Source organism: Panthera leo, chromosome C1, assembly GCF_018350215.1.
Source record: "Panthera leo isolate Ple1 chromosome C1, P.leo_Ple1_pat1.1, whole genome shotgun sequence".
NCBI lineage: Eukaryota > Metazoa > Chordata > Mammalia > Carnivora > Felidae > Panthera > Panthera leo.
In genome coordinates, this window is record NC_056686.1 from 147,766,582 (window position 1) to 147,791,702 (window position 25,121).

Below are 25,121 nucleotides of genomic sequence, written 5' to 3' on the forward strand. Positions count from 1 at the left end.
CAAGCTAATCAGTCAGAAATTCCAATAGGCCATGTTTTGTTTTATTTAGTTTTTAAATGTTTATTTTGAGAGAGAGAAAGAGCACACGTTCACCCACACCCCCCCCCCCCCCACACACACACACACGCTTGAGTGCGGGAGAGACAGAGAGAAAGGAGGAAAGAAAGAATCCTAAGCAGGTTCTGTGCTGTCAGTGTGGAGCCCAGTGTGGGACTTGCTGAAATCGTGACCTGAGCCAAAATCAGGAGTCAGTCGCTTAATCAGCTGAGTCACCCAGGTGCCCCTACATTTAAAAAATGTCAGAAATTCTAGGGGTGCCTGGGTGGCTCAGTCAGTTGAGCGTCCGACTTCAGCTCAGGTCATGATCTTGCGGTCTGTGAGTTCGAGCCCTGTGTCGGGCTCTGTGCTGACAGCTCAGAGCCTGGAGCCTGTTTCAGATTCTGTGTCTCCCTCTCTCTGATCCTCCCCCGTTCATGCTCTGTCTCTCTCTTCTCAAAAATAAATAAGCGTTAAAAAAAAAATTAAAAAATACAAGAAATTCTCTACTAGACATGTTTCCTGATTATACCCAGTGACCGCAAACTTACTTCCTTTTTTTTTTTTAATGTTATTTTTGAGAGAGAGAGGAAGAGACAGAGACACAGAATCTGAAGCAGGCTTCAGGCCCTTAGCTGTCAGCACTGAGCCTGATGGCAGGGTTGAGCTCACAGACCATGAGATTGTGACCTGAGCCAAAGTCAGACACTTAACGGACTAAGCCACTCAGGTGCCTCTACACAAATTTATTTCTAAATGTAACACAGTTGTATCAATTATTTGGGGCTGACTTCCTTCTTCAGCTCTTCATTTAATTCTCAACCTTGCTGAGGCTGTGGAGAACCAATATGATTGATCAGCTTAGGCAAATTGAGGTTAGGGCCAATAACTCATAATCACAGTACGTTGCTACATTAGGATTAGGTCTGGCTTCAAGGAAAAACAATCAAATACATAATAGCTTCAACAAAATAAAAATTTATTTCTCTCCTGTTAGTAATATGGAGTTAGATGGTGCAGGGCTGAGGTGACTTCAACCTGTCTGTCATCAGGGGACCAGGCCCCTGACTTGTGTCCATTCTCTGTGTTAGTTTCCTGGGTCTGCTGTAACAAAGTACCACAAACTTGGTAGCTTAAAACAATAGCAATTCATTCTCACAGTTCTGGAGACCAGAATTCAGGAATTAAGGTATGAGCAGAGTTGCACTCCCTCCAGAGGCTCTTGCTTGTCCTAGGTTCTGGGGGGCTACCCGTGACCATTTTTTTTGTGGTTGCATCCCTCCATTCTGTCTCTGTCTTCACATGGCTTTCTCTCTGTGTGGCCGTCTGGTCTCCTTTTTCCTTGCCTCTTTTGTCAGGATACTTGTGATGACATTTTGGGCCCAGCTGGATAGTCCAGGATGATTCCTGTGTCTCAGAATCCTTAACTTAATCACATCCACGTGAACCACTTTTCTAAATAAAGAACATTTACAGGTTTCAGAGATTAGGTCATGGGCATACTTTTGGGTGCCAGTATCAGCCTGCGACACCTTCCTACCACAAGGTCACCTCATGGTCCGATGGGATTATTAGAGTACCAGCTAGCATGTCAAGATTTCCTATCAGATGGAAGAGAGTGAGGAGAGTAATAAGGGGCCCCTCTCAGCTGGGTTGGCTAGTTTTAAACACTCATCCTTGAAATCCCACCTAACACTCAGTTTCCTTTCTGACTGCACTTACCTAGCTGCCAAGGAGGCTGGAAAATGCACTCTTTGATTTATTTAATGCCCTGTGCTGCTAAAGTATAATTTTCAAGAAAGCAAAAATAGGACATGCAAATATAAAAGGTCATATGTCAACAATTTTATTTAGCTCATTAATTAAGGAGGGAGCGAGTAAGATGTTAAGACCAGTTTAAATGAGAATTTGGATTACAGAGATTTATATTCTCTGCCACACAAAATTCATTTACACTGCTATGGACAGGAATCATTTGCATTGCTATTAAGCTCTTGGAAACGTGCAGAGCCGTAAAATAGTCCAGTTACTAGGAAGCCAGTCAGGAATATAGAATGAGATGGTCCTGGAGAGTCTGCTTTACATAAAACAACCCCCACCACCCCACTCAAGGGATACTCTATAATCTCTTGGCCTCTTTTTTTTTTTTTTTTCTTTTTTGAGAGTGAGAGCGAGAACACATGGACACATGCTAGTGAGGGAGGAGCAGAAGGTGAAGGGGAGAGAGAATCTTAAGCAGGCTCCATGCTCAGCTTGGAGACTGACGAGGAGCTCCATCTCAATGTCAAGACCGTGAGATCATGACCTGAGCTGAAATCAAGAGTGGGACCCTTGGGGCGCCTGGGTGGCTCAGTTGGTGAAGCGTCCAACTTCAGCTCAGGTCATGATCTCACGGTTTGTGAGTTTGAGCCATGCGTCGGGCTCTGTGCTGACAGCTCAGAGCCCAGAGCCTGCTTCGGATTCTGTGTCTCCCTCTCTTTCTGCCACTCCCCTGTTTGCACTCTCTCTCTCTCTGTCTTTCAAAATTGAATAAACATTAAAAAGAAAGAGAGAGAGAGAGAGAGAGAGAGAGCGAGAAAGAAAGAAAGAAAGAAAGAAAGAAAGAAAGAAAGAGTTGGACACTGACCGAAACACCCAGGTACCCCTCTTTGCCTCTAAGTATTGGGTACTTTTTAAAATAGTGACCAGTTAAAAATTAGGTTTTGTTTTGTTTTGTTTTGTTTTGTTTTGTTTTTTAACACCAGGGTAGAAGGGGATGTGGTGGATGCTGGGACTAGCCTCCAGCTATTTCTGCCTCTCAGTAGGTCAGAGATATTTGCCTAGAATGGAGGTGTCCTACAACTACTGATACTCCCCTACACAGATGGACACCCTAAGTCAGGCCATCCTTTAAAAATTTTTTTTTCACTTTTTATAGCTCTACAATAAAATTCACTTTTCGTTGTACAGATCTATAGGCTTTAACAAATGCATAGAGTTCTGTTTTCAGCACCCCCACAGTCAAGTACAGAACAGCTTCCTCACCCCAAAATATTCCCTCAGGCTGCTGCTCTGCAGTCAACCCTTACTTCCTGGGAACAACTAAATCTATGGTTTGTGTTCTCTAGAATGTCATATAAATGCAACGATACAGTACTCAACCTTTGAGTCTGGCTTCTTTCACTGAGTATAAGTACGTTTGAAATTCAAAACTTTGTGGTGGGTATCAGTACCCCTTTTTATTGCTGAGTATCCCTCTGTTGCATGGATATACTATAGTTTATCCATTCGCCAGTTGAAGGACATTTCAGTAGCTTCTACTTTGCGGTGATGATGAATAAAGTTGCCATAAACATGTACATGCAGGTTTTTGGGCTAACATTTTCATTTTTCTGAGGTCCGTATCTAGTAGTGGAATTGTTTGGTCACATGGTATGTTTAATTTTATATATAAATGTCAGCTCTTTTTTTTTTTTTTTTTTTTAATTTATTTTTTGGGACAGAGAGAGACAGAGCATGAACGGGGGAGGGGCAGAGAGAGAGGGAGACACAGAATCAGAAACAGGCTCCAGGCTCCGAGCCATCAGCCCAGAGCCTGACGCGGGGCTCAAACTCACGGACCGCGAGATCGTGACCTGGCTGAAGTTGGACGCTTAACCGACTGCGCCACCCAGGCGCCCCAAATGTCAGCTCTTTACTAAAGTGATTTGCCGTTTTGCATCTCCACCAGCAACAGAGGAGAGTTCCCGTTGATCTGCGTGCTTGCCATCAGTTTTTACTCCTCCATTTTTTTTGTTGTTGTTGTTCTTAAATTTTACTATTCTACTATGTGTGTAGTGGTGGCCCATTGCCCAAGTTAGGCCCTTTTTGTTGGTCCCAGTGCAACTTAGGTTGTAACAATATCCATTGCTAATATTTCGATCTAATCTTATTAAGCTTATAAACCCTCTTATCCAGAGCAACAGTTCTGATATTTCTCTATAGAAACTGTTGGAGTCTGCATTCTTGCCTTTTCTTGGTCTTGATCTTGTCACCATGAGCAGAGAAGGATTAGTTTTATGTGGGTGTGACAGGATTAGTATAACTGCAAGTAGGTGTAAGGATGGAGCTGAACAAAGTTTCGGGTGTTTCCTTCTATATCCTTATCTCTGATGTGGGCCATGAAGTTTCCTTTTGGCGGGGGTGGGGGGGGTGTGCATGTGTGTGCATCAGAGGTTTGAGGAGAATGGAGAAGTCTTGGCCTGGTCACTGTGGAGGAATAGGAGGGGAGCTGATGAGTGGGCCTTGGGACCTCTCGTCTCCTGCCCTCTCCCAGATAGTTAAGTCCCGCCAACAGGTGGGACCTCTGGATAGACTGGGACTCATGCTTTTCCCTCCCACCTCTTCCCTTACCCCTAAATCTCCCACCCTTGACAGGAAGAATGAATGGAGGTTAGAACAGGATTCCATAATAGCTACTGTGCTGAATATTTGAAAAATAGCCCCAAATCAGGAAATTCCTTAAAAGTGATTAAAGCCAATAGTTGTAATTCATTTAAAGAGCAGAAACTCTTGGTTGTCACAGTTAGTATTTGTGCACCCCTTAAGTACACAGTGCTCTAAGGGAGCCAACAAGAGGCAAAGTTCTCTTCCTCAAGCTGCTTTCATTCCACCTCTGTGCACTCTCTGGTGTGATTGCCCCCTGCCTCCCACCCAGCTTAGGTCCTGCCTCTTGCCTCTACTGCTGCTGTCCTCCCCAAGTCACTTAACACTGGCCATGGTGGCTCTTTCTGTCTAATCTTTATACTTGATGGTAAGCTGTTTCAGGACATGGGCAAGGTCTTACATAGCTACACAGGACTGGGTAACCCAGTGATTTTCAAACCTGAGGACACAGCAGAATCACTCTGGTCTGGGATGGGGCTGAGAATTTGCATTTCTAACCAGATCCCTGGTCACGCTGTTGTTCCTGGTCTAGGGACCTACTTTGAGCATACTGATCTGAACCTTCAGGGAAAGAAAGTTCTCAGGGATGCTCCCTCTCTCTTTTCGAAGTCATTACTTCACCATGCAGCAGAGCATAGGGTTTGTTTCCTGCTTGTGTGAATAACAGGAGAACCCTTTCCCTTATGGGCTTCTTCCCTAGTTCTTTAGGGAAACTCTGAAATTACCATTCCAGGAAGGAGTCAGAATTTTTTTCCCCCCTAGGGGACATCTTAAAACCAAGGCTGTGGTTAGCCATTTATTTGTGATGCTTTGGTTAATGATTATTACCAGCATGACAAAACAACCTTTAGGCATTAGATCTTTATGGTAAATTATAATTACTACCAATAGAGGAGGTAAGGGCTAGAGAGGTCCCCCTATAAACTCAGGTGTGAATGAAAACAAGGCTCAGACAGGGTTCTCTGTCTATACATAGATTCATTAGCAGGCTAGCTCAGTGCAACCATATAACCTGTTTTGTATGCCCAGTAAAGTTCCAGCTCAGTTCTTTTAGGGGGTCGGTGCCCTGACAGCACCTTGCATTTAGTGTTACCGGTAGCAAGTATTCCAGGATTTCATAGACAATACATTCGTTTTCCATTGTTGCCCTAAGAAATTACTACAAACATATAAGCTTAAAACAAACTTATTGGGGCGCCTGGGTGGCTCAGTCAGTTACACGGCCAACTTCGGCTCAGGTCATGATCTCGCGGTTCGTGATTTCGAGCCCTGCGTCGGGCTCTGTGCTGACAACTCAGGGCCCGGAACCTGCTTCGGATTCTGTGTCTCCCTCTCTCTCTGCTCCTCCCCTGCTCATGCTCTGTCTCTCCCTCTCTCTCAAAAATAAATAAACATTTAAAAAATTAAAAAAAAACCCAAAAGCTTATTACTCATAGTTCTGTAGGTTAGAAGTCCAGGCATAGCATGGCAAAATTGGTTTCCCTGCTTTGATTTCACAAGACCCACTGAAGATGTTGGCCAGGCTTCAGCCTTTCTGGAGGCTGAGAGGATGAAACATTCCCAAGCTCATTTATAGTGGCAGAATTCAGTGTCATGTGGCTGTAGCATTGAGTCCCCACTTCCTTGCTGGCTCTTGGCTGGGATTGTTCTCAACTTTTAGGGGCTGGCTGCATTCCTTTGCTTGTGGCCCCCTTCCTCCATCTTTACCGCTCACAATGTGTCAAGTACAGAAGGGTTGAATCCTTCTTATGCTTTGAGTCTCTCTGACCGCTTCCCCCAACCTCTGCCTTATCTTACCTCATACTCTTTTTTTTTTTTTTAATTTTTTTAAATGTTTATTTATTTTTGAGAGACACAGAAACAGAGTGTGGGCAGGGGAGGGGCAGAGAGAGGGAGAGAGGGAGACACAGAATCCAAAGCAGGCTCCAGGCTCTGAGCTGTCAGCACAGAGCCCAACACGGGGCTCGAGCCCACAAACCATGAGATCATGACCTAAGCCGAAGTCAGACGCTACCGACTGAGCCACTCAGGCGCCCCTTACCTCATACTCTTTATTACTAATGTGATTTTATCTATACCTAACTCAGATTACACTGACTTGTACCCTCCTTTCCTTACACAAGGCTCTGGGCCCTTGTAAAAGTGTTTCTGGAAGCCCCCCAGGGGCACGTCACATGTGCTGATGAGCTGAAGACAGACTCTTCAGTCTTCCTCTTCTGCTTTTAAGGGCTCGTGTGATTACATTGGGTCTATCCTTTGTAAGGCTATTTTAAGGTCAGCTGATTAGTACCTTAATTCTATTTTTTTTTCCCCCCACACAAAGACACTTTATTAGTTTCCTCTACAAGAGACAGTAAACAGTAACATCAACCTTTTTAACAGAAATCTCAGGTCACTGGAGAGGCCAAATCAATGGGAGAAAGATGAAAATGAGATATTTACATTAATCAAAGGCACTACAACCCCACCTAAAACCTACTACCACGGTGGTAGCAGGCTCGGGAAGATTAAGCTACGGCAAAAACAATCCCATGTAAATGTTAGAGATCACATAGCAGGAGGTGAGTTTGCTTTCCAGAAGACTGTAGTACAAGGAACATTTGGGCTCGAGAGGGTTATCTGGCCAGGGAAAGGGCAAGATGGCTGAAGGTCAAGTCGAATGGAAAGGAACAGGTACAAAGAAGAATCCAAGCGACACAGTCCCCAAGTAGGGGGTGAAGGATCAGGCTTTTTCTTCCCAAGAAACATTCACTGCCTTGTGTGTTGCCATCCTGTAGCCTTAATTCTAAATTCCATCTGCAGGACCCCTTCACAGCCGTACCCAGATTGTGTTTCATTTGGTAACCAGGGGACAGGAATCTTGGAGTGACATCTTTCAAGGTTCCACCTACCACAGACAGAATTTCACTTATCCTGTCGTTTTGCCTTGGGGCCAAATAATTCTCTGGAATCAGCAGGTAGACCTGGACCTTTTCCTTATTAAGCTAGGACACCTTTCTGCAGGCCTGCTAGAGTTTCTACTGGGGTCATACAAGGGCTAGAGAGTTTCCGGGATGTTTCTGGTTAATCCTCTTAACTCAATAGGACTTTTACCACTGCAGATAAATTTCCAACTACATAATAATGATTTACCAAGATCAGGAACTTCACCAGTGTGGAAGTCCATTTCTGACCTCAAGCGTGCTAACTTGTGTTACTGTGGTGGCTGTGGTAGGGATAGCTAGCTGACTGACTAGTAGTGAATGGTCTGCTCTTGAGTGTGGCCTTATGATTAAAGGCTAGTTAACCTCTGGGGTCTGTATTCCAGATTAAGACAACTAATTGCTTTTAGGCAGTAGATTAAAGGCACCCGACATACATTTATATCACATTAACTATATTGAAGTGTTTGGAAATAAAATTTAGGCAATGTGATAAAGAGTTTTGTTCCCTCATCTGAGAGCTTTAGGAGAGCATGTTGATATCTTTCTTGTTTTCACCCTGGGCCTGGCATGCAGTGGATGCCAGTGGATACTTGAGTAAATAAAGAATTAATTACTTTATTAATTTTTATGAATTAATGCATTTCCATGCTTTGGTATATAAAGACAGTACAGTGTAGGAACAGCAAACTGCATTGGAAGAAAGTGGCAACATTACTCAGGGTACATATTTTGTTGAGCTTGGGGTTTATTGTACTCAAAGTGCTGGAAACATGCACACTATAGAGACTTGAAAATCTTTGTCAACATTTATTTTAAAGCTGATATATTGAAAGGAATATGGCTCCATCTTGAAACACTGTTTTCCTACTAGATTTAAGTGCCTGAATGGCAATGCACGTTTATATCACACAGTGCCTTGTGCATTGGGTGAATAAATAAAGGCTGTCTACCCTTCTCAATGCACTCTTAAAAAAATAAGGTATTTGCAATAAGAAAAAGGAGGCTTATTGAGAGTAATGTTAGGTAACTCTTGTATTTCAATCATCATTAGCAGGTGGCCCATTGTTTTCCTCTCACCAGTTTTTTCTTCCGTAGAATTAGCCTGCATTTTCCCAGACCTTACCTGTCTTTAGAGGAGGTTATATACAGTAGTAACAACTCAGGTTGCACTGACTTACTGTCCTCCTCTCCCTACACAAGGCCCCAGGCAGTCATAAAAGTGTTTCTAGAAGTTTCTGGAAGCCCCCCCCAAGGGGCAGACCAGAGAAGCTCTTGCTGATGCACTTCTCCTGAAGCCTTGCCTTTCATCAGCTTCCAGTACCCAAGATGTAGAGCTGGCTGGGGAGCCTCTTGCTGCCTTTGTCCATCCCTGGAGTAGAGCCATCTCCAGCAGCATTTTAGGTTTTTATATGCAGTCTCTCCCCTGCTTCTTGTAGGAGAAATCCAAGTGATGGACAGCACACTGTGCTTGAAATTGCCCTCACTTTGGGTGGAGGCTTCCTGACTGGGGTTGGTTCATTGTCTGGCTCCTTCCCTCAAAGTGAATCCTCCCAAGAAGCTCTCACTCCTCCCAGGTAGGGTTGTGAGCAGTCCCACCAGCTCACCTGCCCTGCCTCAACTCAGCACAGGACAAAGCAACAAGAGAGGACACCTTCATCCCATTTACAGTGTTTGGTGTTCCCATCGTGCCCTCAGGCCAAATTCCTCCCTTTCTCAGTTCGGACTGTGTCTCTTCCTCCCTCCAACACTTTCCTTTTGGGGCACAGGAGGGAGAGGGTCAAATGAAAGTGCTAAGTATTGTGCCTTTTAAAAATCCCGACTGTGATCTGATCGTTTACCAGAGTTTACCATTTGGGAACTAATTAATGACATTTGCTTACGTGATAAAGCTTCCCTCCCCCAAAGGAGATTCTCTTACTTATCCTTTTTATCATTCCCCTCTTGTTGTGGACATTTCCCAATGTAATATGAAAACCCCAGACCAGATAAAATTGAAAGGAACCTTTTCTGTAAAAGTTCAAGATGCTTAAAAAAGAAAACAAAAACAAAACCCTCTAAAATGATTGATAATACAAAGTTCCACTTTTCATAGTCTCCAGATGTTGTGAAAAATGTAAGACTGCTTTAAATGCAATAAATAGCCTCAGGTGTTCCACATCCCAAATACTGCTTTCATATATATAATTATTTTTAACTGAAACACTCAGAAATGTAAAGTAACCCCTGCCCTTCTGTCTTTCACTGCCTGGAGATAAAGCCCAGTTTGGTTTATTTCTGCCATCCCTTTTTAAAAATATTCCTTATATGGCAGTTTCTAAGCAGCAGAATAGTCAGCTATGTGATTAAAATGTCAAAAAGAGTAGGAAAACTGGCCGCTGGGAAAAGTACATTTGGAGATTTCCATAGGCAGAGGACTGAATGGGAAGCATGCCTGCCTCTGAGGCTGGAGACTGAAGTGATTAAGGGTGGGCTGCTGATCCCCCTCCCAGGCTGACACAGGTCCTGCTGAACTGTGAAAGGAGATGGCAGGAGCTCTTCTTGTGCAAGCTGAGTACTGGATGCCTGTTTAACCTCTTCAGGGCACAATCTGTGTCTCTTTGTCTTAAGAGCCCTTTATCTTTATTTATTTATTTATTTATTTTTTTTTTTTAATTTTTTTTTTTTTAATTTTTTAATATATGAAATTTACTGTCAAATTGGTTTCCATACAACACCCAAGTGAAGAGCCCTTTATCTTTAAAGTCGAGGACCCTTCCCTTGTATCACATAGTAGAGAATGGGAATGGGGGGTGGGGGAATCAGGATGAGGTAAAGGATCCATAGTTACTATGAAATGAGTTATAATTGAGAACAATTCCCATTTATGATTGAGAACATTCTCCATTGGTACCCCAACCATGACCCTTTAGACTCTGCTTAGACCTGAGGGAAGAAGGGTGGTTGGTCCTCCTTAGGGGCCCTGCCCATGGTAGCCTATGCTTTTCTACTTGATACTCTTGGTACCAAAGCATGGCCATGGTCCCAGCCATACCTAGTAAGTATATCGGAATCTTCATTTTTTTAAAGAAGTTCATTTTGTTGGGATGAGCACTGGGTGTTGTATGTAAGCCAATTTGACAATAAATTATGTATTTTTAAAAAAGTTCATTTATTTTGAGAGGGTGAGTAGGGTAGGAGCAGAAAGAGAGAGAGGGAGGGGAGGGAGGGAGATAGAGAATCGCAAGCAGTCTCCACACTGGCAGCATAGAGTCTTACATGGGGCTTGATCTCACAGACCATGAGTTCATGACCTGAGCCAAAATCAAGAGTTGAACCTTAACCAACTGATCCACCCAGGCACCCTTCCTACTGTTTTTTTTTTTTTGTTTTTTTGTTTTTTTTTAAGTAATCTCTACACCTAATGTGGGGCTTGAATTTTCAACCCCAAGATCAGGAGTCACATACTGTATTGACGGAGCCAGCCAGGCACCCCTAGCTGATTTTCAAGCTAATACCTGACAGTCTTGTATCATATCATTTCTAAGGAACTCTTGCCTTAAAACATAGTAGCCAAAGTACCATGCTTTCTGCATAATTAGTATGTAGCATTATATTCTGGCTAATTTGCAGGGATTAACCTGATAGGGAAGGGCAAGGGAGATTACTTTAAGGTAGTTTATGCTTGGGAACATTGAGCATTTTACTTTAAACAAAGAGCTGTGTGTAGGGGCACCTGGATGTTCGAGGTCTGCTGTTACCCCAGAGCCTTCTTTGGATCCTCTGTCCCCTTCTTTCTGCCCCTTGCCCCACTTGGGCTAGCGCACGCTCGCTCTCTCTCTCTCTCTCTCTCTCTCCCCCCCCCCCAAAAAAAATTAAAATTTTTAAAAAGCTGTGTGTAGAAGGCAGCTGGATAGTAATATCCTTGAGTAAGAGGGTAGTAGGGAGATGGAATTCTCAATTTGGATCTGTTGATAAGGAATGCGGCCACTTCATTTTGGGGGAGTTTTTTTTTTTTTCAGTGGCATAGAAATCAGTGTCATTGTGGTTTAATAGACAGCAATTCAGGTGTAAGATGGGTGTCTGGTGATCAAATGCCTCCTAGTGGGGTAGCCTCTCTTCTCGTCATCCTTCAGTCATTCTTATCAGTTGCCCACCACATGGATCCTAGGTGCCCTTTGTCATGGTAGCCCCTTGGGTAGTGGAGGCAGTAACTCTCCTCATTCTGGAGGGTGTTCCTCCTGGTTTGTCTGATTCCTCAGAGTCCTTTTCTTGTTTCAGTTGGTGTCTTTCAGGACCTTTCCTTGACCTTCTGATTCTAGTTTGTATGTTGGGAGGAACAAAGAAGCTGATTGAAAGTGCCGGATAGGTGTTGAGGTATTGAGGACAGGCTTTGTAATACAGTGGTCAGGGATCTACCATTTCTTTCTTTCTTTCTTTCTTTCTTTTTTTTTTTAATGTTTATTTTTGAGAGAGAGAGCGAGAGCCAGTGCAAGCAGGGGAGGGACAGAGAGAGAGGGAGGTACAGAATCCGAAGCAGGCTCCAGGCTCCGAACTGTCAGCGCAGAGCACAATGCAGGGCTTGAACCTACAAACCTTGACCTGAGCTGAAGTTGGCTGCTTAACTGACTGAGCCACCTAGGAGCCCCAGGGATCTACCATTTCTTTCAGGGGACGTCCCCAACTGGTTACCTACAGGTCTTTTCTCTTGGTGACTTTCTCCAGAGAAGAATCCTCTAATGTCTCTCTCTGTCATGGTGTGAGTGCTCACTGCCTGTGTTTTCATGGCTAAACGCAGGGGTGCATCTGGGGCCTACCAATCCACATGTGGAATTTTTCTTAATCCCAGTTTTTTAGTTTAGCACTTAAGAGTTTAGCTCGAGTCTCTATGGTCTTGGCATTCAGCCTTTCCAGAGGGAAAACCTCAGCCTCCAGGATGAGAGAGAGAATGCTTCCTAGTTCTGAGGGTCTAATTCTCCCTTCAGTAGATTCTCAAGACCTGATCTTGTGTGCCTTCAGAGGTGCCTTGTGTCCCTGAGGCTAAGCCTTCCTGTCCCCTCCCCCAGTGCTAACCTTTTCTAGTCTGCTCAATTCACTGCTCCTTGGCAAATGGTTTCCCACTTTCAGAAGTTTGGTTTCTTGCCTATGGTGTTCTCCTTTTCCCATTGGTCTCTCAGATCCCTTTACTGCAACTTTAATGATATTTTGAAAAGGAGTGTTCATCTGCTATGTTTAATGGAAAGTGTGCAAAGATTCTCTAATGAGCAGTTGAGAGGAGGAAGGAACAAAACCTCTATAGTTATAAATTTTTCTTATTTTATAGCGTTTTGAGGTTCAGCTGTTTGTGGAAAGCACTTTAAATAAAAGGATCATGTTGAGAGCAGTTGTTTATACAGGCATACCTCATTTTATTGCACTTCGGAGATGTTGCATTTTTGCAAATTGAAGATTTGTGGCAACCCTATCTCCAGCAACTCTGTTGGCACCATTTTTCCAGCTGCATTTGCTCACTTCATGTCTCTGTGTCACATTTTGGTAATTCTCACAGTATTTCAAGCTTTTCCATTACTGTCTTACTGTGAATCTGTGGTCAATGATCTTTGTTAACTATTGTAATTGTTTTGGGGTGCCACGAACCATACCCATATAAGACAGAAACTTAATTGATAAATGTTGGGTGTGTTCTGAATGTTGCACCAATACAACAGTTTTGAAATTAGGCCACTTAATTTAACCCTATAATGTCCTCTAAGTGTTCAAGGGAAAAGAAGAGTCACATGTCTCTCACTTTAAATCAAAAGCTGGAAATGATTAAGCTTAGTGAGGAAGACATATCAAAAACCGAGAAAGCTAGCTTTGGCATCAGATAGTTAGCCAAGCTGTGAATGTAGAGGAAAAGTTCTTGAAGGAAATTAAAAGTGCTACTCCAGTGAACACATCAATGAAAGGAAAGCAAAAACAGCCTTATTGCTGATAGGGAGAAAGTTTTAATGATCTGGATAGAAAATCAAACTAGCCACCACCTTTTCTTAAGCCAAAGGCTAATCCAGAGCAAGACCCTAACTGTTTTCAATTCTGTTAAGGCTGAGAGAGGTGAGGATGCTGTAGAAGAAAAGTTTGATGCTAGCAGAGGTTGGTTCATGAGATTTAAGGAAAGAAGCCATCTTCATAACATAGAAGTATCAGGTGAAGCAGCAAGTGCTGACGTAGAAGCTGCAGCAAGTTATCCAGAATATCTAACTAAGGTCATTACTGAAAGTGGCTACGATAAACAACAGATTTTCAGTGTAGACGAAATCGCCTTCTATTGGAAAATCCCACCTAGGACATTCATAACTAGAGAAGAGAAGTCCATGCCTGGCTTTAAAGCTTCAAAGGGGTCAGGATGACTCTTGTTAGGGGCTAATGCAGCTGGTGACTTTAAGTTGAAACCAGTGCTCATTTACCAGTCTGCAAATCCTAGGGTCCTTAAGAATTATACTAAATGTATTCTGCCTGTGCTCTATAAGTGGGACAACAAAGCCTGGATGACAGGACTTCTGCTTCTGTTTACGACATCGTTTACTGAATATTTTTTTAATGTTTATTTATTCATTTTTGAGAGACAGAGTGTGCACAAGCTGGGGAGGGGCAGAGAGAGATAGAATCCAAAGCTGACTCCAGGCTCTGAGCTGTCAACACAGAGCCCAATGCGGGGCTCGAACTCACAGACCACAAGATCATGACCTGAGCCAAAGTCAGACACTCAGCCAACTGAGCCACGCAGGCTCCTTGGTTTACTGAATATTTTAAGCCCACTGTTGAGATCTGCTCAGAATAAGATTGCTTTCAAAATACTTCTGCTCATTTACAATTCCCATGGTCCCTCAAGAGCTCTGATAGAGATGTACAACAGGCTTAATGTTGTTTTCATGACTGTTAACATGGTGCTCATTTTGCAGCCTGACCAAGGAGTAATTCCAACTTCTAGGTCGTATTTAAGAAATATGTTTTGTAAGGCTATCAATCCTTCAGATACTGATTCCTCTGATGGGTCGGGCAAAATAAATTGAAAACCTTCTGGAAAGGATTCACCATTCTAGATGTCCTTAAGAATATTTGTGATTCATGGGAAGAGGACAACATATCAACATGAACAGGAGTTTGGAAGAGGCTGATTCCAACCTTCAGCAATGACTTTGAGAGTTCCAAGACTTCAGTAGAGGAAGTAACTACAGATGTGGTGGAAACAGCGAGAGAGCTAGAATTAGAAGTGGAGCCTGAAGATGGGACTGAATTGTTGCAATCTCATGATACAACTTTAATGGATGAGGAGTTGATTTTTATGGATAAACAGATAGTTTCTACTCCCCATGAAGATACTGTAAATATTGTTAAAATGACAACAAAGGACTTAGAATATTACATAAACTTAGTTGATAAAGTAGTAGCAGTATTTGAGAGGTTTGACTCTAATTATGAATGAAACTTTGTGGGTAAAATACTATTAAACAGCATCACATATAGAGAAATCATTCATGGAAGAGTCAATTGATGTGGCAAACTTCATTGTTGTCTTGTGTTAAGAAATCGCCACAGCCATCATAGCCTTCAGCAACCACCACTGTGATCTGTCCACAGCCATCAACATCAAGGCAAGACCTTCCACCAGCAAAAGGATTACTAATCACTGAAAGCTCGGATGATAGTTGACATTGTTAACAGTAAAGTAATTCTTTAAAAAAAAAAACAACACTATTTATTTTGAGAGAGAGAGCATGTGTGTGAGCCGGGGAGGGGCAGAGAGAGAGAGGAGGGGGGGAGAAAGAGAATCCCAAGCAGGCTCTGGATCTCACAAACTGTGAGATCACGACTTCAGCTGAAATCAAAAGATGCTTTGGACTGAGCCACCCAGGCACCCCAATAAAGTAATTCTTTTTTAAAAAAAATTTTTTAATATGAAATTTATTGTCAAATTGGTTTCCATACAACACCCAGTGCTTATCCCAAGTAATTCTTAATTAAGGTATGTACATTGTTTTTTAGACATAATGCTATTGCACATGTGACAGACTACAGTGTATACATAATTTCATATGCACTAAGAAACAAAAAATTCATTTGACTCAATTTATTGCAAGATCTGCACTATCTCACGTAAGCCTGTATTCATTTCATAATATTCAACTCCTAGTAAAAGGGGTGATCAGAGACAAATAAATATGAATAAAATATTTGTTGACTCTGCTAAGTCCATGGATGACCAGGTGATGGTAGAAGTTTCCCCTGCTCTGGCCTTTTGTAGGACTGCATGTTTTATCTGGGTTTCCCACTTTTATAAGTACTGAGTGGTGGTTGAGTACATGGGCTTCGAACCTGCATGGACCACAGAACTATTTGAATTCCTGTTTTGCCATGTGTGGGCTCTGAGCAACTTGTTTAACTGATTTGAGCTTCGGTTTCCTGACCTAAAAATGGAAATAGTGCTTTTCTCCCAAAGTTATTACCATTGAATGAATTAATGGATGTTAGTGCTTAGCCTTGTGGGTCCACCGAATACACGTTTTATTTCCTTTGGTATATTCTATGTCTCCTTTCCTATCTTGCATCCCTGTTTACTGTGCCAGGCACTGTTCCAATCCTGGGAATCCGTTCCACCTGGTCTCTGCTCTCATGGATGTTCCCCTTGGAGCAGGAGGCTTACGTGTTCATCTTTTAGCTCTGGGGTATTACTGAGGTCCAAGTTGGGGGAGGCTAGGGACCATGTTTGAATCCAGGTTTGCCCAATTCCAGACACTCTGCTCTTAATACCCTCACTCCTCAATGTTGAGTATTTCTTATCATTAGCAATTGACCTATGAACAAAATACAGTCCTAGACAATTGAAAGGATGGGCATTGATGCTTTCTGAAGGCTCTGGATGATGTTTCTGGGTGACGTTGGGGTTCGATGTTCCAATCAGTCATAAAACCATCCATGTGAAACCATTCATATTTCATCCATGTGAAATAGACCACATTTTAAGAGAGTACTTACTGTTAGAAAATATTTTTGAAGGATATGCAGGGTAGGTAGATTGGAGCCTGGAAATAGATCTGATTAGATTTGCTGTTCCTTATACTCTGAAGAGTTAAGGTGAGCAGAAATTTATAGGTGTCTCTTGAGCAATGGCATGCTGGTTGGGGCAGTTTGAATCAGTGGACAATAATAGTAAGGGCTTTACTTCTTTATTAGGGCAGATGATAGGGGAAGAGACGCCAGCCATCTCTTTTACCATAGATAATAGGTCAGGAACCAAAAGTGTAGAAAGGTTCTCATGTTTGTCCTGGTTCCATTTCTTCCTGCCTTGTTAAGGCCCTTTCTTCTAATTTCTGGCTCCTCTACAGCAAATACTTTTTAGTATCCCCTTACCCTCCCCGCCCTCCTCCCCTACCAGTCTTCTCTCCATGCATATTTGTATACAGATATGTGTATTTTTAGATAAAATCTGAATGATGCTTTGTATTCTGTTGTATAGCCTACATCTTCCATTCAGATTGTGAACAGGTCCTCCCTCTTCCCCCATAAGCATTCCATTTTAACCTTTGAAAAATCCTCTTTCTGACAGGGTTACATAAATTATGGAGATAGCCATGTGATTAAATGCTGCATTAGCCATTTAAAAACCATGGTTTCTAAAGTTTGAAATAATAGCCCTATTTGTCAAGTACCATAAGCTTCTTTGATAACGTAGCCTGTTTTAATCTGTAGTACACTGTAGGTGGCGGGGAGTTGGATTATTTTTATACTGATGTAGATGCTCTTGCAGTAAGCCTTTAGATGGCAGCATCTCTCACCACAAACCATATTCTGACCGGAACTCCTCAGACTCCTAAGACGTTTGACACAGAAGGGTGCTCAGGATGTGCCCGATTCACCACCTCAGTGTGCCGAGACCCCAGAGAGTCGGGGCTATGGCTCAGGGCTGAGCAGGAGGGAGGGCTGTCGACCCATATGCCACTCTTTCCACCATCCAGTCCCTTACTGGTGTGAAATGTTCCCTGCCTTTGTGGCCTTGTTAAAAGCACACTTGAAGGCAACCAAGGAAAATGAGAGTAAAGTGGGTGATTCTGGAACAAATGTGATGTTTGAAAGGAATAAAATAGGTGCTCTTTTTTTAAGTTGCTTTATTTAAATATAATTCACATATACAATTCACTCCAAGTGTACCCTGTAGAAGTTTTTAGTATATTCCTAAGGTCATGCAGCCATCACCACTAATTTTAGGACATTTTTATCACTCCAGAAAGAAGTCTGATACCCCTTAGTCATTAGCCCACAAGCCTGCATATCCCCCAGCTCCTGAAAACCATTCATACTTGGTTTCTATAAATTTATCTATTCAGGGGTGCCTGGGTGGTTCAGTCAGTTAAGCATCCGACTTCAGCTCAGGTCTTGTGGTTCATGAGTTCCAGCCCCTCATCAACCTCTCTGCTGTCAGCACAGAGCCTGCTTCAGATCCTCTGTCCACCTCTCTTTCTGCCCCTTCTCCACTGATTCTCTCTCTGTCTCTCTCTCTCTCTCTCAAAATAAATAAACTTAAAAAAAAAGTTTAAAAAAATAAATAAATTTACCTATTCTGGATAATTCCACACTAGTGGACTCCTACAATATGTGATCTATGGGGACTGGCTTCCTTCCCTTAGCATAGTGTTTCATGCTGTAGCATGAATCAGTACTCCATTCCTTTTTATTGCCCAATAAGATTCCACTGTATGGGATATCACATTTTATAAATAGTTGATGGACACTTGGCTATTGATAGTGCTACTGTGCGCACAAGTATATAAACTTCTGTGTGGACGTGGTGTGAACATAGAGGTGGAATTACTGGGTCATACAATAACTGTTTAACTTCTTGAGGAACTACCAAACTGTTTTCTAAAGTGGCTGCACCTATACATTGCCACCACCAATGTGTGTGAGGGGGTCTATCCGTTCTTACTGAGAATTCCAGATTTTCTGATGATAAGTTGAGGTTGAGGGGGAGGTAAGAGATTGGACTTACGGGCTCTCTTGTGTCCCCAGTTGCCTGCTGCACTGGCCGCTGTGCTTTCCTGAAGGTGCCTCTGTCATGTGCCAAGAAAACCATCGCCTTCTGTGCCCCACACAATTGCCGTGCGTCACCAGTCTGATAAAATGCCTGCTCTCTGTGGTCGCTCAGAGCGTGTTGATCTTTCAGGCTGGCTGTTAGTAATCCTTGCCTCCTGACTTTGGAGATACCAAGCAACCCAACCGTCTTTGTCCCAGTTAGAGACAAATTCCAAATAAAAAACCCTTTGCCAAAAGCTGTCCAGGTTTGAACATGTCAAAATCACTCACTTGATGTACACCAAAGACAGCTGTAGAAACTTCATAGCAAAAGAGCAGCTTTTGTTTTTGTCAGAGTTTACGTTCTCGAAACTGAGCTTACCCATTTCTTCTTTGGCAGCTCAGACTGGACATTCCCGTGTCTGTACTGAAATGACCGTGTGTGTATTCAAGGGAGGAGAAGGGGCCGGCTCTTCCTTTAGGCATATTTGGGTCCTGGTGAGGACACACACTGTACATTCTGAAGCTTTGTTTGCGTCTGGAAAAAATTAGCCACACTCAGATCTTTTCCACTGCAGGACCCGTCAGGAAGCCCAAGTATGTGGAAAGCCCCAGAGTGCCTGGAGATGCAGTTATAATACCGTTCAGAGAAGTGTCCAAGGCAGCAGAGCCCAATGAGAATGGTAAGAATGTGTTTTCAATAATTCCCCCCTCCTAAAGATTTTACATAATGATACTCCATTTCTGAGTGAAACTTGAGTGCCTCTTGTAGGAGGAAGCTTTGCCAAACTGAATGTATTTGGGAGATTTTTTTCCCCTTGGGCAGTTATACAGACCTGTTTAGCTAATGTAAATTCTTGGAGTTATATACACAGTATAGGAATAGTTGAGTGGTTGCATATGCATTGTTTAAGGGTTGAGTCTTCTTTCCTCTCAATTTTGACCTCCCCGGCTTTGGGGGTGGGGGGGGGGTAGGTGGGAATAAGGAAAGCCCGCCAGAAGATTGCTTCCGGTGCTTTTTTGTTTTTGTTTTTTTTTTTGCTACTCTGTCATTTTAGAGTATTCAACAGGCTTTGGCTGAAAAGCTAGCACTTTCACTAGACAAGTTTATGATAACTAGCTTTCTTAAAAGCATTTGATAGCTTTTGAAAGTTTTTTTTTTGTTTTTTGTGGTTTTTGTTTTGTTTTGTTTTGTTTTGTTTTTTAGATCTAAAGTTGTTCTTCAGGGAATGTTGAAGTAAGAGCCGAAAAAAAAAAAAATCCAAATTAATTGAAATCTTTAGTGGAGATATTTTATATATTTCTTTTTTCCTAGATCTGGAAACATGTCTAACAGACATTACAAATGATAGCATTTCATAAATGTATCCAGAGTTCTTTATTTTTTTTTTAATCAGTTTGGGAATTTACCTGTTTGTTCTTTTCTGGGGCTAGCAGAGGCTCCCCAAGTCACAACTCTGTGGGCTTTAATTTGAATGTTTTGAACTTGTATCTCATTTTCCTGCAGAAACTTGTGGTTAGGAATCCTGGCCCATCTGGAGAAGCCCATTCTATCTTCAATGTCAATACTTTGTCATACAATGTCACAAACAACATCAATAGTTTGTGTAGTAATGCTGAAAGAGAAAACTCCCCCATATTTCTACTGTGGGACATCTGGCATTTTCCTTGCCCCAGTTGTGGGTAGTCAGGAATATAGCTCTTTGATGTTGTAACTGCTGTGTGTGCATTTTGTGTTTCTGCTGATATATAGTATGGAGTGGTACAGAGGAGGATATGGTAGGAAAATGGAATAGGATGGTGGTGAAAATAAACCTAAAAATGAGCTAAGAGGAGGAATTGGCAGAAGATAAAAATAAGAAGAGTTTAGGATGGGTGGGAGATGAGACAGGGCCAGGAGCTGGGCATTCTGGGCAGGGAAGAGATACTGCTGCCTGTGTGTTAGCATGAGAAATTTTACCCTTTCCCTTCTGTCCAGGTATCTAGCTGTTTGGTTTGGGTAAGAGGTTTACACTAAGACTTGTGCTGAGGAGGGACAAGGGTGCCACGGGAGTGGTGGTAAAGAGGGGAGAGTCCCCAGTGGTGTGTGGTTAGGATGGCCATCCTACAGACATGAAGACTCTCTTGGTGGTGAATTCACGTGTGCAGGGTGTCTACTTTTAGATCTGTTCTGTCATTTCTGTTCTGGGGGTTGAAAGGAAAATAAAAACCTGATCCTTTGAAGTGAATATCAATAATCAAATTTGCCAAGCTGTTTGCCCATTTCAGAACAAGCCTCCCGTTACCCTCATCACCACCCGCCAGAGTCTTTGAAGTTCTGGTAAACGCCCTTGGTGTTTTGGCTGGCCAAACACGGCCATGATGTTACCTTTCTCTCCCTGGGGGGGGAATATCGCGGAGGTCCTGTTCTGTTGAGAGTTTAGGACTCCTTCTGGGATACGAATGGAGGAGAAATTTAAGAATTGTATTGGGCAAAGAAAAGATGTTATAAATAGCTCCCATTGTCAACTTTTCTCCTCTTGCCCAAGGCAGAATTGGCTGTCGTTCTTGGGGGGGAGGAGGCATTCTCGTGCCTGGCTGCCAGGTGAGCTAATTCAAGCGTAAAGATTGATATTGCTCCCGCAGCCTGCATTTTGCATGTGCCCTCACTGCTGAGACCCTAGCTCTCAGATTCAGCATCGTCAGTCTCCTAGTGGGCTGAAGTTTTGACATACCAAGTGGCTGTGAACATGGACCAGAAGTTTTGTCTACAGGTAGGATACATTTTCTTCTTTTTAAGTGTCCAGAAAAAGAGAAAGAGGTAAAGTTGATGTTTGTAATCATGTGGCCTTGTGTGGATAGCCATGAAGGTGGTGGAAGCCCCAGCAGTTAGCTGTTGGTTCCTGAGAAAGTGGTCGCTTAACACAATTTAGCTTGGCAATTAGTAAAGGATGGTGTATTTTGTAATCCCCGTGGAATCCTTTACATTTCAATAGCGTTAATTAAGTCTGCCATATTAAAGTGTAAATTTTATGTCCAGGTCAGTGAACCTAAAGGAGAGGCTGGAGCAAACTAAAACTAATTGAGTTTGGGTATTAACCCAAGCATGTACTGATGTATGGTGGACAAACCCTAATTTCTAGGGTTTAATATCAAACATCATCACTTAAATTTTAATTCAAAACTTGGTCTTACACTTTTCATATTTTCTTTGGGATTTTTTTTTTTTAAATATCTTAAAATGCGTTTTTGGATGCTGTTAATAACAAACAGCTCTTTGTGAAATGGTTTTGAAATTTCCCGTAGGCTCATGAAATATCAGGTTACTACTGAATATTTGAAATACCCTTCCCAGACTAAGTTGCCTCGTTTTATGGTTTAGCTACATAAATTCTTGATTCTTAGCTGTTTGAAATTTAAATCAAAGTAAAACAAAACCAACGAGCACTTTGAATTTGTTCATTAACTTGTAAGTAATTATGATTATGTGAAATTGCATATTTTAGCTACCTGAGGAGTGGGTTATATGATATGGACAGATGAATATTTTTATTATATACCAAGAATCTATTAAAGTTTACATTCACCTGGAAACATCTTTAGAAAAAGATACTTTATTTAATATTTTAAAATATTTTGGAAAAATAGCATTTTCTACTCTGGGAAAAAAGAGTGACTTAATGAGCTCCTCAAACAGAATACAATCCCCTTTTTCCTGTCAAATGGTTCTAATAACCTGTGTGTGTCATACAGAATATGGTCTTTACAAATAAGCTTCCTATTGCTAAACCAACATATTGTTTACGGGGAGAATGTCATTTACCCACAAGACAATACTTCTGCCTTAAGGGGGAAAAAAAAACCCAGATAGAGAGGATTATTAAATTATAATAGGATTCGCAGCTATGTTTCTTTGAATTAGGGGCAACCATAATCCGTTTAGGTTTGCTTCCAACTGTCATTAGCTACTTGAGCAAGCTTTGATGGGGAGGGGTGAGAAAATTTTAGTCTAATGAGTCATTGCTTGGTGAAGATCAATCTCAAAACATGATGAAACTTCTCACCTGGCAGTATAGTTAGGAAGTAAAATGAGCACGTATGAAACAGCAGAATAATTACATGCACAACTATCTTGGGGGGAGTAAGGCTTTTTTTAAGATTTGTTTAAATACTGGTGCCTGATGTTTTTGATTATTTCAGATGTTCAAAAAGATGTAGAGAATGAAAAGCTATAAAGAACATGGCACCTATCTACCTACTACTCAGTTTAAGAAATAAAACATAACTATGTTTCCTCCTGATCATATTCCCCTTCCTTTACCGGGAGGTAACCTTGCTTCTGCTAATTTAATTTTCAGCCTCTTAGAATAGTGGTAAGCCATTTGACCAATAGTTGAATAAGGTTTTAGTTAGATGAAAGCATAGAAGGAAGATGTGCCTTGTATGTGCTATGGAAGAGAGATTAGAGGTAGAGTATCCATTCATTCTGCATTTCCTTAAATAAATATTAATTAAATTCTGATGCTGTGAAATGCACTATGATGGATGCTCTTTGAGATGGGCTATCAAGCATAGGTTCTTATTTCATGGAGCCTTAGAGTCTGGTTGGGGTTTAAAGACCTATATATGCAGAGTGACTGTAACAGGAGAGGGAAGTAGTGTTGACTAATCCAAGCTGGTGTTGGGTGCCGGTGGGGGAGCTGAGCTGGGAAAGACTTGATTGCCTTAAGATTTACCTAGCAACAAAGTATAGAATGCAGTGGGGCACAGAAGAGACTAGGGTCGGGGAGATGGTTAGGAAGAGATGTCAGTAGTTAGGTAAGACAGAGTAAGATCTCAAATGAGAACAGGATCAGGAAAGAAGGGGTGATGAGTAGGAAGATTCTTGAGAAATTGCATGGACCTGGGAGCTGAAGACACAAAGATGATGATTTCAAGGCTTTGAGGTGACATTAAGATGGCACTGAAAGAGAGGGAACCATCCATTTTGGTTTGAGTTCAGTTTCAGGCACGTTGAGTTTGAGATGCTGGTGGAACATGTAGGCACCGGTGCCCACTGAACGATTGGAAACTCAAACTGGGTGTGAAGGAAAAGTTCTGGGTATGAGCTTGACTTCCTTTTGTTTGGAGGGAATGTGATGGAACGAGATGTGTTAGACTGGGAAAAAGGCCACTGAGAGGAGAGGACTGAGAAACTTTGGTATTTTATTCATGAGCTGTGAATTGGCTGAAAGAGGCACCAGCAAAAGGGTAGGATAAGAATCCTCAGGACCACACAGTAATTCTGAAAACCATGGATTTCCTCTCTGAGTGTCTGTTACGACAGTTGCCACTTTCCTCCTTGGAGGACAGAGTATTTGCAAGGTCAAAAACTATAGGAAAGTCAAAAGAGGAGATTGGTCATTTAAAAAGAAAAATATCACTGTGCCTTACAGGGCTGTTTCAGGAGGTTTGTGAAGGTGAGTGAATTTAAGTTGCAGGTAGGTGAAAGGGAAATGTAATTGGTGAGGATAAACCATTGCCTTTTTACCCCAAGGCTTTGAGCAAGTAAGGGAAGATGAGAGATCAGTTAATAGGTTGAGAGACGTACATACACTAGTTTTTAATGATTTTAAAGGAAAGGGAGAACTTAGTATAGTTGAAGACTTAAAGTAGAGGTTCTCAAGGTATGGGCTGTGGACTTAGGAGCATCCCCAAGACCTTTACAGGGGTCTATGAAGTCAAAACTCTTTCCATAATGATATTAGGAATATACTTCCATTTCTCTTGCATTGACATGTGCACTGATGGTACAGAAGCAATTATTGGTGAGACTTCTGATGCCTTAGTGTGCATCGAGGTAGGGCCATCTGCTGTACTAGAGCTAGGAGTGGTATTTTTCACCACCATGCATTAGTATTAAAAATAACAACTCACTGGGTAACATCCCTGACAAAGTACTGAAAATAACAAATGTTACTAAATCTTGACCTTGACTGATCTTGTTAATAGTCTGTGTGATAAAATGGGAAGTCCCCATAAAGCAAGTCTGCTGCATGCTGAAGTATGATGGTTGTCCCAGAGAAAACCACTTGTGTGGCTGTTTGAATTGCAAGCTGACCTAGCCACTTTTTTTAATGGAACACCATTTTTACTTGAAAGAATGACTGGCAAGCCAGAGTTATTCAGAATTGGGTATTTGACACAACATTTTCTCAAAAAAGAACAAAATGAGCACGTCCTTTCAATTAAAAAATAAAACTGACAGGGATTAGTTGCCAATGATAAAATTTGACCTTTCAAGTGAAAAATCAGGTTTTTGGGATTTGCACTGGTCACGTTGAGTTTGATGGCTTCTCAGGACTTTTCATTTGAGATGAGATATTAATGAATGTGATATTTTGGTATTGTATAATAAATGTGTCAGCACTTATAGGATCTGCAAAACTAATATTTTCCAAATCATCCGATGCATGATGTTAAGAAATCATGCATGGCTAACCAAGTCCATTTGAAGCTTATAACAGATCATGGACTTTTATTGTAACAGAGTGCAAAAAGTATATTGATACGGATTCAAAGTCAAAACTAGAACTAACCTTTAAGAAATTGCTACTTGTCAAGTTTTGGTGAGGTATCAGAGAAGAATGTAATTAACTGAGAAGGTTCCTCCCTTTCCCAGCTGCATATCTCTCTGAGGCCACACATCTTCACATGCTTCACCCAAAAGAACATATCACAACAGATTAAATGCAGAGGCAAACGTGAGAATCT

At 41.9% G+C, this 25,121-nt stretch overlaps 1 protein-coding gene across 8 annotated transcripts in view; it reads left to right on the top strand.

The window, feature by feature from the left end:
• The window catches only part of TANC1 (tetratricopeptide repeat, ankyrin repeat and coiled-coil containing 1), a 240,464-nt gene that overhangs the window by 131,362 nt on the left and 83,981 nt on the right, over window positions 1–25,121 (top strand). For all 8 annotated transcript variants that reach the window (XM_042948898.1, XM_042948897.1, XM_042948901.1 and 5 more), the window contains one exon: window positions 18,968–19,072. In XM_042948898.1, coding sequence (XP_042804832.1) covers window positions 18,968–19,072 — 105 coding nt within the window. The remainder of the gene's footprint in view (window positions 1–18,967; window positions 19,073–25,121) is intronic.